The 11,696-nt window shown below is 34.5% G+C and overlaps 2 protein-coding genes and 1 pseudogene across 9 annotated transcripts; all 3 read right to left on the reverse strand.

Annotated features, from left to right (window-relative positions):
• Positions 1–477: 477 nt before the first annotated feature.
• Positions 478–1,649, reverse strand: LOC122296973 (annotated as a pseudogene).
• Positions 1,650–2,512: 863 nt separating this feature from the next.
• Positions 2,513–3,118, reverse strand: LOC122296425 (TMV resistance protein N-like). The gene has a single exon (XM_043106128.1). The coding sequence runs from the start codon at positions 3,101–3,103 to the stop codon at positions 2,579–2,581; it is 525 nt and encodes a 174-aa protein (XP_042962062.1). The 5' UTR covers positions 3,104–3,118; the 3' UTR covers positions 2,513–2,578.
• Positions 3,119–5,588: 2,470 nt separating this feature from the next.
• Positions 5,589–11,479, reverse strand: LOC122296426 (disease resistance-like protein DSC1). 8 transcript variants are annotated; one of them, XR_006238517.1, is made up of 6 exons: positions 11,251–11,479; positions 10,233–11,153; positions 9,603–10,153; positions 8,817–9,078; positions 5,728–5,836; positions 5,589–5,630 (listed from the first exon to the last, which is right to left on the reverse strand). XR_006238517.1 is itself a non-coding variant. In XM_043106129.1 (4 exons), exons 1-3 carry the CDS (start codon positions 11,296–11,298, stop codon positions 9,614–9,616), a joined length of 1,509 nt encoding a protein of 502 aa, XP_042962063.1. In that variant the 5' UTR covers positions 11,299–11,479; the 3' UTR covers positions 8,159–9,078; positions 9,603–9,613. The 8 variants fall into 8 exon arrangements, 1 of the variants encoding a protein (XP_042962063.1); XR_006238513.1 differs by adding an exon at positions 8,357–8,439 and having other exon boundaries at positions 5,589–5,836; XR_006238514.1 differs by having other exon boundaries at positions 8,357–9,078.
• Between the last annotated feature and the right edge of the window lie 217 nt (positions 11,480–11,696).

An 11,696-nucleotide genomic window follows, 5' to 3' on the forward strand; every position in this document is an offset into this window, starting at 1 on the left:
CAATCAAGGACTCTTAACTTGTTGGAGAGATAATTAGGTCCATGAGAAAAACGTGCATTACGATTTATCAGGATCCTTAATCTTTTCATATGTCGAAATGCTTCTGGATGCAATCTTATCTCCTCATCGCCTTTAGGTAAATCTATTACCATGCCATCAATTTTGTTTGGCCCCTAATATAAGAGAATGCATATATCAAAGTGTCAGCAAAATTAGTGCATATATAAAGTCGTTCATAAGTTACATGAATTTGCTAATGTTAATAATTTTCAAATTGATGGTATATTATTTCACAAAAAATACTACTCTCTCATTATCTTTTCATGCTATTTTCCAATACTAAATTTTCACATGTTAAAATATAAAAGACTCCACATGCTATTTGAAACAAAAAAGCTGGACATTTACATATGGTACTTAATTTAGTGATTCATCTTAATAAATAAACGAATTCTATTTATAACTACAAATTCATTCCTGATAATTTAAAGGAATTTTTCCACTAGGATATGTATTAATTTATAAGTCAATATTTTCCAGTACATTTCTCTTTATAGAAAGGAAATAAATGTAAAATCCAAGAATTTCTTTGTGACTCTTACTGTATCTTCTTCCAACACTTCACGAACATCCTCTTGAAACCACAATCTGTTGCGTTTGCTAGGATCTTTGGATGATTTTTGTCGTTCAATTTCTCGACCCATATCGTGTAGCAAGTCATGCATCCAAACATTTCCAAAATTTTTGGGTATAATAGTAATAAGACACTTGTCTATAAGCCTCTGGATACCATGAGCTGGAAAAAAATCGCAACTATCAAATATTTCCATGACATTAGCCAAAGGTTTTCCTTTGAAGGAAAATGCAATATCAAGGAACATGTCTTTCTCACTATCTTCCAAACTATCATAACTTATTTGAAGTATTCTCTGAATGTTTTGGTTGGGAATGCTTTTATACTTATCTAATGCACTTTTCCATTGATGTATACTTCGGCCTTTTAGATCCGAACCTAGCACTGTTAAAGCTAGTGGAAGACCTTGAGCATATTTTGTTACTTGTTTGGAGAGATCAACAAAATCCTTCAACGGTTCTTTTTTCTCGAAAGCATGCAAGCTAAACAGTTAAAGAGCTTCATTGACATTCAAAGTCCTCACCTCGTATTTTAAATCAACTTTAGAGTTATCTAGTAAATGTTGATCTCTTGTTGTTATGATGACTCTACTTCCTGAACCAAACCAAGCACGATCTCCAGCTAAGTTTTCTAGTTGGACCATTTCATCCACATCATCAAGAATTAGTAGAATCCTTTTAGATTGAAGTCTATGCCAAATTACACCGATTCCTCTATCAACATCATTAATATCCAATTTTGTTCCTAAGATCTCTGAAAGAAGTGTATTTTGTAGTTGAATTAGACCTCCCACTTGTTTTGAAGTTTCTCTAATATTTCTCAAGAAACAACTTCCTTCAAATTGAGAAGAAATCTGATTATAAATATCGTTTGTAATAGTTGTCTTACCAATTCCACCAGTTCCGAATATCCCTACCATGCATATAATATCATTCCTTTCGATACTTAAACACTGATAAATGTCTCGTATACGAGATTCTATCCCGATTGGATGCTTGGCAACACTTAAAGGCATTCGCTTTACTATTTTTGGGTTCACCCACATAATGATTTTCTGAATAAATTCTGATTCATCATCCCTATCAATAAAAAAGAGAAAAAAATTTAAAGAGTCAAACATTTTTACAGATAAATAAATGAGATATGAATATGATTTGAGTTAAAATATATATTAAAATATGATTTGAGTTAAAATATATATTATTAAATCTGAATATTTTAATATTTGATTGTGCATTTGTCGTGATCTTATGCCATTGTAGACTTACATTTTCATTTTTTGTATATATTTAATTATAACATACTTTTTAACTAATTCTTTTTCCCATTTTCCAATATGTCCCTCCCTTAAATATGAAATGTATAATTTAAGAGTATTGTGAGTTTTTATATCTTGAAACAAATTGAAACTAAAGACCACTACTTAATTAAACCTTATTTTTTTTCTTGTGATCAGTCCAAACCTTGTTCTTTATATGACCCAAATGATAAACAATTCCCAACCTTTTCTTAATTATTTTTTTCCAACTCTCATCGAACAGTTAATTGATGGACGAAATTCCATATATATATATATATATATTTACCTCTATTCCTTAGCTTTTTCTTGCTATTCATCAAAAGACATCAGAGAGGGCAAAAAGAAAGAAAATATATGTATTTATTTATTAATTCATGTTCTTCTATTTCTTCAATAAACTAATTTATGTGAAACTAATGTGGTAGTGGTAGTTGATATTAAATCTCTGAATCAGAAATGATTGATAAATTAATATACTATGTTTTGCATAAAGTTCAATTCCAAAAATAATCTTAAATATAAAATATTTGTCTTTCTGTATGGTATTGCATCTCTTGGATGGATTTGTGTCAATTTAATTGCCCCATAATAAATATCTCAATGGCATCATATATATGCGCACACAAACATATAACAGGCAAAGCTTACTCGATAGCTAAATATTCCAATCCAGACAAATTGACTACTTCTTCTAAAGCTTCCTTCCAGGATTCCAGCAGCGACTTTTTGGCATCCTTGATTTTCTTTCCAAGTTTAATGAATGCTTCTCCAAATCTTCCTTTTTGTTCTCGTACTTCAGACGGTTTTACCTTATAGAATATTGGTAGAACAATTTGTTTCTTTATTTTCTTACATTCAAGAATCTTCAATAGCTCGTCTAAGCACCATCTAAATTCTGCATAGTTTTTAGATAATACAACGATCAAAATTTGTGACTCTTCAATAGCTTTGAAAAGTTCTGACGAAATTTGTTCTCCTCTTTCAAGGTCGACGCCATCCATGTAAGTCTTGATTCCACTTTGACGCAAAGCACGATTTAGATGAGAAATAAAGTTGTGGCGAACATCTTTACCTTTAAAACTCAAGAATACATCATGATTCCATGAATGGATGGAAGGACATGAAAAGGAGGAAGAAGCTCCTAATTGAAAGGCCATGGAAGAACTCATGCTCTCAAACTCTCAGTATGAGCGATTACCATTTACCAAGAGGTCCAATTATAGCGTAGTGCTATCGCAAATAAATAACTATAGACAAGTGCTTTGAAAACGCCAAGAGGCAAAATAAACAATAATAATCCTTGCTTATAGAGTAGTGCTTTGAAAACGCCAAGAGGCAAAATAAACAAACAAACAAATAAGCAAGGATTATTATTGTTGTTCCTTTGTTTAACTTGCCTCTTGGCGTTTTCGTTTTGGTTGCACCATTTTTATAATTAATGGTTAGACTTTTAGTCAGTTACGTAGTACCCACTTTTAATTCTATTTTATAGTACTCATGGACGGTTCTATTATTATAATAAATATTGCTAATGGGCGCATCTGTTTGCAGTGCATGTATTCTATTGTCGAGACACGGACAAAAGGGAAAAAATGACAGCATATGGTTGCTGTGTTCTTTGCAAATTGTAACTTATTATAATGTTTTCTTATTATAATGTATAGAAAAGGACAATTGTAACTTATCATAATGTTTTCATATTATAATGTATAGAAAAAGATAATTGTAACTTATTGCTGACACACTGACCAAAGGGGAGAAAGGCCAGCATATGGCACTGAGCTTTTTGGAAATTGTAACTTAATATAATGTTTTTCTATTATAATAGAATACAAATGAACAATAGAAATGGGGACTTAATTAACAAGGAAAAAGAAAATTTACTGTTCATAGTTAGATAGTCATTTATTATAATAGAATATATATATAATTATTCGAATTAGAGAAAATGTATTTTTAACGAGCTGTCCTTTTATATATATATATATAAAAGGACAGCTCGTTAAAAATACATTTTCTCTAATTCGAATAATGACAAATTGGCTACTTTTTCTAGAGCTGCCTTCCACTTTGTAAGCTTTACTTTATCAGCCTTGAACTTATATTCAACTCTAGAGAATGCTTTTCCAAAACATCTTTTTTTATGTCGTACATTGATGGATCTACATCGGAAAATAGGAGTAAAAGAATTTGTTTCACCGTTTCCTTACACTCAAGGATCTTCAATAGCTCATCTAAACATCTAGAATTTGAATAGTTTTTAGAGAGTCCAACGATAGAAATCATTGATCCATCAATTACTTTGAGAAATTCTTATGAAAGTTCCTCTCCTTTTTTTAGATTGTTGTCTATGTAAGTGTTGATTTCCCTTTTATGCAAAGCGGCCAATAAATGAGAAATAAATTTTTGGAGAACATCATCACCTCTAAAACTTAAGAATACATCATGAGTCTACGAACGGATAGAAGAACAAGAAGAGGACGAAAGCGGGAAGGAAGATCCAGCTTGTAAGGCCATGGAAGAGTTAACCATGCGTCTAATGGCGTAGGATATCCGTGATTGTGATTCTGATTTCAATTTTGAGAACCTGTGTCACAATTGTGCTCTATTCTAGAAGCACTGTGGTCGGGAGGAGCATCATGGGGTCCTTGATTTTAGAGTTGATTTACCATATTTTCCTAGTACTCTTCAAGCTTAAAGTTTCGTTGATTAGTTGCATGAGGTTGAGTGGATTTACTACTATGAGGAAGACGAGTTTGAGGATGTCCATCCTCAACCTCATGCAATCTCTTATCTTTTCTGTTCTGATCATCTATCAAACCTAGTCTGCAGAATAATCTCTATTTTGTCCGGTGTCAAGAATCGAGTGCAATAGGGCTTTAATCTATTAAAACTTGGAAAGTGGCATGGACTTGGTGGATGTTATAGTTAGAATTGTCTGACAAAAGATAGAAAAATTAACAAGGTCGGGATCAGCAAATGGGTTAGTGGATTAGCTTTTCATTCTTGGGAGAGAGAGAGAGAGAGAGAGATAGATATGAGCCGTTAAGCTGCCGGCGTGTATCACCATCATCAAACCCACCATAAGTGAAAGTTGGAAGCTGTTTCTTTAGATCATGCCTTTCAACCCCACGGTTAGCCCTTTATTTTCTCTAAAAATCTTTCATTAGTTAGTATTACAGCACTTATACCTTTTGAGAACCTTATATTTGTTACAATATAGGAAGTATTGAGTAGTCCCACATGACTTAGGAACAAACTCATCCTGGGCTTTATAAGGAGTTACCCTACTCCTCTTATTAGGCCTTTTAAGGGGAGAAATGGGTGTTTCTACATGGTATCAGAGCCAGGTTAACCTATGATTAATGATGGGCTCCTGCGACCTACCCACGATGATGGTACAGGAAATACCGGCCCACACGTGAGGGGGCGTATTGAGTAGTTCCACATGACTTAGGAACAAACTCATCCTGGGCTTTATAAGGAGTTACCCTACTCCTCTTATTAGGCCTTTTAGGGGGAGAAATGAGTGTTTCTACAGGAAGAACCTAAATTTTTTACTGGTCCTGACTCCAGTATCTAGTCTGGAGAACTATATTCTGACTGTGATCTTAGTAAAGTATCAGCTGTAGTTCTCTATACTAGGCAGGGACAGATTTGAACTTTCTTCCATTTTCCTGTCTCCAGTTGCTCCAACTGCAAACACAGCTGATACAATCATACAAAACATATAGGAATACCTAATAAAAAAGGAAGTAACTACCTAGATAAACTAGCTGTAGGGTTTTGATACCGGACAGAATAGCGATTATTCTGCAGGCTAGTTTCAACAGATAATTCACAGGAAAGAACATAAGAGAATCGCCCAAAAACAGATCCTCCTGCATCAGGTTTGCACTGCACTGCATTAACAAAAAAAATATATCATCACCATACATCAACAAACAAATTCCAAGTGTTCAAGCACCTCAGAATTTCTAATGGACCAGAAAAGTAAAAAATAGTGTTGGCAAACAAATGTTCTACTTCTCAATGATGCACTGCATAAGCACTTTCCATCTTTATCAGTAGGAGTGCAAGTGTGCAACAACATCAAATGTCTTAAAAACATGATTACCCAAAAAACTGTGAGAAACTTTCAGACAAGACTCCAAGGATCATATGCAAGTGTGTTGTGTGGAACCAGGAGAAAGTGTGAGATACTTTCAGACAAGCCAAGGATCATATATTCTGGCTTTTGTTAGTACAAAAGTAGTGATAAATATACAACACGTGTTTGTAGATGAATAAGCCTGAAAGTTTGACAGAAATACCTTTGTCACTCTCTAAACTTGGTGAATTTTTCTTACAAGAGTTTGGCGTTTAAAGAGCATTCGCATGTTATGAAATTTCATTTTTAGAAAGCAATTCTTAAACTTGATTGGTAAGCTTAGTTACCAAGTATTTATGGAAACTTTTTGGCTTTGTCATCCTTATTAAGTGCCCTGAAAAAAAAAGAAAAAAAAAAGAAAAGAAAAAAGAAGCAATGTGTGTCTTAGATATTTTAACTGGGACGTTAGTATTAATGAGCATCCTTTTCATATTGGCTTGTCTCTTCAATTTAGTCCTATCATTATATTAGTTGTTTTGGATCATTATATTATGAGCATTCTACATATTGGCCTGCCTACTCCATGATTTTTATTTTGATGCTTGAGAGTATGCCATGTCTTCATTACACATGCTACCTATGCCTGCAGGGCTACACCTATACATCTAATTTTCATCTCCATTGCAATTGAATGAAAAGGCAGCTTCATGTATCAGAAAAATAGGATTACCTTTCAAATCAAGCCAAACATATCATCGAGTATATATGTCATGTATTTCTGATCTCTGTGCGAATACATGTGTTAATTAGGTGTTCTTTTCTGAGGTTGGCAAGTAGTTTGTCTTTTTTTTTTTTTTTTTTTAGCATGTATTTATGGTAAACATATGCCAAGATTATGAACATTTCCTTATCTTAATTTTGCTATGAAAGAATCAGATAAGACATCAACACCTCTTAGTACATGGCTAAATAGATATATATGATATTGATAACTTTCATCTCCTTTTAGTACATGGCTAAATAGATGTGATATTGACAACTTTCATCAATTGTATTGATTTACTAAGCTAAGCAGAAATAATACCTAAGCTTAAGTTGTCGAATAGTTCCTTTCATCTACTGCAAATCCACAAAATTAATTAAGCTTATCTTGTTAAACATTCTCTCTGCTCCATATAAATGGTTCATAATTTTTTTGGCAGTCCCAAATTCAATATGGGTCCACTGATCATGTCAATGGTCAAAGAATCATTTTTCAATTGCTTATGTTTCAAAAATTGTCCAGCTTGGAAATGTCGAACTCTATGTATGGGAATGTGATAGCAGATATCAAGCAGATGCAGACCAGATTGCCAAATTGTTCAATTGTGCATGTCAACAGGGAAGCAAATGAATCAGCACACAGGCTAGCAAGGCTTTCAAGAAATGTTAGTGATACTAGTGTATGGTGGGAGTCTGTTCCCCCTAGTGTCCAACAAGTCCTATGGACTGATTTACAATTGTAATGCTGTTTGGTTATGAATGAAAGTGATTTTCCTATCAAAAAAAAAAAAAAAATTGTCCAGCTTGATCATTGCATTTATTTTATATTTTGTGACATATTATATATATATATATATATAAACAACGAGGATTTTCATTATTTAATTAACTGTTACATTGAGGTACTGTTTTACGATCTCAAGGTAATTTCTCATACATTGTTACAGTATATTAACCCCACTAAACCGTACAAAGAAAGAGGGGAAAAAGTCTGTCTTCTCACTTTGACACTCCATGCCCTAATCATGGTCATTGAAAGCTACTTAAAATTTCACTTGATTCTCTACGTATGAGCTTTAGCCTTAAAGCTTTTCACGGTTCCTTTTTTATACACTACAATATCAGAATTACATAAAGTGATTGCGCTATGTGGTACGAAACCGCACTCACCACCGTGGTGGCAGAGGAGGGTTTCTTTTCTGCATTTTGTTTTTCAGTTTTGTGTATGCAATTTCTAATCATGGTATGTCATTTTATTCCATTTTTAGGATGCTCCGTTTTAGAAATTCAAAACCATATACCAATCATGATAGTTGAGAGTTTGGAGTGTTTGCGAGATGGTTGATAAAAAGCGACACCAAGTGTACCCGAGTGAACTTTAAATATGCACCAAATGTATGGTACTGATCATAGGACAACAAAACAAGTCAAACTTCCCCTCAACATTTTTCTAAATTTTATCAGAATTTTAATAAAAAACAACATGCTACAATCAATGGGTAAGAGAAGCATGTGGTTCTAATGAGCATAAGGATAAAGAAAATGAGAGGCAGCAAAAAACTATCCGCACCCAAGGCCAAGTTCCATCTTCCTGGCTTCAGTGACACTTTGCGTGGACATAAATATTTGTGTGGATATGTGCAGCACAGAATCCTGTTTTGAAGATGAGATGTTTAGACAGGCAGAGATTTGATAGCCATAATAAGTGAAATTTTCCTTCAAATGCTTGTCACAGTCTCTCTTTGTGCATATGTATGTGTATTCAAATTCCTGCTTTTCTGCTATCCCCGTAGTGCTTTCTGTTTAAATTACATTTCTGCTTTCCAAAACCATTGTGAGCAATTCTACGAAGAAATTGAGAAATTGAGAATAGATGTATGGCTTCTCACTTTTATGTCTTCCTTTAATTATTCTTAAAATTCGTTTTCCAGAAATAGCAAAGCACATTGTCTTAAGCTTTAGATGCACATCACAAACTGCAGTTATTATGACTTTATCCTCCATGGGCAGTTATTTGGGAAAGTCCTCACCTTCGTTGATGGTGGAGGTGAAAGTTCTGCTCTTATTGCAACTGGTTCTTTCCACTGATGATAGGAAGAGCAACATGCATGCCACTGTGAACTTACAGATAGTGCACCAGTCAGTTTTGGAACCAACGTAATGTTTGTACTTTGTCGACTTCTAAAAAGCTAGAGGATGGATGATATGCTGGCCTCATGAGGGGGTGAATTCGCGCAAATCCTCCGAGATGTACGGAATTTTGGATTGCTGTGGTTAGCACTAGAGACTCTCCTGGTCCATCATACACGAAGTTTATGGTGGCTAAAACAGAGCAATGTAAAAAAAAAAAAGGCAAGAGATGCAAGCTAATTTTGGCAAGGTTGTAATGTCAAGCACCATGAAATGGACTATTAAATGATTATTCAATGAATCAAACACCCATTAGGATTAATGGCTATAATTCAATGAGCAAGTTGGAAAGCTTGTAAGCTATTTAATGTTTGATACCAAGTTGAAGCCTTAACTCCAAAACTACCTTTGAATCATCATAGTCCTTCTCCACCTTATCTGGAAGAATACCTAGTGATTTTTTCATCAACTTAAGTAAGATGACATTATTGAGATTTATGTGTACTCTAGACACAGCAATACTGTCAACCAAAACATAGCACGAGGCAGAGAGAAGGAACAAAAATTAAAGGAAAATCCAAGGTCGTCCAACGTTGGTGGTAGGAGATGGAAGGGAAGGCGATCCCCAAAAACAAACATGAAAGATATCCCAACCAAAACACATAGTACCAACAGGGGCGACTTACTTGGGTTATCCTTAATTCAATTGCTGTTGATCAGGACTTTTTGCAATATCGGCTTCAATTTTTGTTTTTTTCTTCTCTCTCCTTTCATCCTTGTATACCACTTTGGCTCTGCAACTTTGATAAAATGGTACTCTCCCAGGATCACAACGACGGAGATCAAATTGAACTAGCAAATTGGGTAGAACCTTGAGGTCAAAAGATTGTAAATTGGAGTACCCCACCCACACATCATATCCAGTTCCTCCTATATTGAGCCAATCCATATTAAGTAATTCTACCCCGTTTTGAATTTGGCACACACGATTTGAGCCAGCAATAGTTATCTTAGCGTTATCAATAATTCCCTGCCAGCTCCAAGCATCTTTAAAAAACACGACGACATATAATACAATTCCGCTGATCTCCTCCAAATAGAGTGGCCCCTCAATATCTATTTCCCACTCTTCGTCATGCCCCTTCACCATTTCATTATCCAAAAACTCATGAACATAACTCAACCAGTCTGGAATCTGATTTTCTGGAAGCAAAGTAGCATCAAAATCATAGAGTCCCTGTTAAATGTCAAGTATCATCATCATCAATTTCATTAATTGATTCGTGCATAGTATTAAAAATGAGACACATACATACCTTCCACAATAAAGGATTTTGAACTTTATCATTCCATATATTCACGTGCATTTTCTTGCAGCCAGACAATTCAACACTTTGTAGCGATCTGATGTGGCTTCCATTGAATTGCAATACTTTTGATACTTCTGCAAATCTTTCTAATGACTCGCATTGCGAAACATCTACTTCTTTTATATTTGGTGGAAGCACCAGTATTTCTTTGAGCTTCTGGCAATTGTGCAGCTCAAGATTAATTAGGCTAACGAGTCCTTTAATGCTCAAGGGAAGACTAACTATTTCAGTCCCTGACAGATCTAATCGATGCAAAGTGGACACAGAAGTAAACATGGTAAAGAAACTTGATATTGGAAAGAAATTTGATTCATGGAGTTGTTCATCACTTGATAATATAAAGTCTTTCGTTGTTGTAGATTCAATAGGCAGAAGGGATTGTCCATCATCATCCCTCATCTTTTTTGCAATATTGGTACAACCACCAATACAAACCTCACGTAAATGTTGCAATTGAGTGCAAGCATTTGGGAGACGCATGAGGTTTTTGCAGCGACTTAGAACTAAATGCTCAAGTCCAATGAGGTTCCGGATGGATAAAGGTAGTTCTTCTATTGCAGTACCACCTAGATCCAATCTACTTAAAGATTCCGTTATACACTCGATTTCAGGAAGTTCAACAAGGCTTGAGCAATTACCAAGTCTAAGCTTTCGTAAAGATCTCAACTTGAGGCTTTTTGGAAGAATTTGGAGTGCAGAGCATCCCTCAAAACTCAAATCAGAAAGATTTTCCAGTGATCCAACCGAATCATGCACTTGAAAAAGTCTCAAACAATATTCAACACTCAATTCCTTCAAATTTGAAGTGCTTGAAAGATCTGGAATTTTAAAGAACTTACAATTATAGAAAGCCAGAGTCCCCAAATTCTGTAAAAGAAAGAGAAAAAAAGTTGAATGGAGTTTACTACATGAATTAGAGAGAGAAAAAAAAAAAAGAATCATTGATGATTATAATTGTAAATACCTTCGGCCTGAATCCATTCCCTAATTCCTTGATGAAGCTATCACGCATTCTGAAGGCAATGAGTTTCTTCCCTTGAAAATTATGTGGCAAAGACTGTGAAGGATATTCGGACCAATCAAGCACTCTCGAATTGTCAGGTAGATAATTGAGTCCACAAGAAAAACGCGCATTACAATTTATAAACACTAAGCCTTTTCATCAGTCCAAATGCTTCCGGTTGCAATTTAATCTCCTCATTGCCTCCGGGTAAATCTATTAATATGCCTTCAATTTTGTTTGGCCCCTGATACTTAAGATATTACGTAAGAGTGTCAGCAAAACTAGTGCATAAAATTGTTCATAAATTAGAACTTATTAAAGTTAATAGCTTTTGCTGATGGTATATTACTTTACAAAAAATAGTACTCTGTGGTTATCTTTACATGGTAATTTTCTTTTTGGTGCTT

This window comes from Carya illinoinensis, chromosome 15 (genome assembly GCF_018687715.1).
Source record: "Carya illinoinensis cultivar Pawnee chromosome 15, C.illinoinensisPawnee_v1, whole genome shotgun sequence".
Classification (NCBI taxonomy): domain Eukaryota; kingdom Viridiplantae; phylum Streptophyta; class Magnoliopsida; order Fagales; family Juglandaceae; genus Carya; species Carya illinoinensis.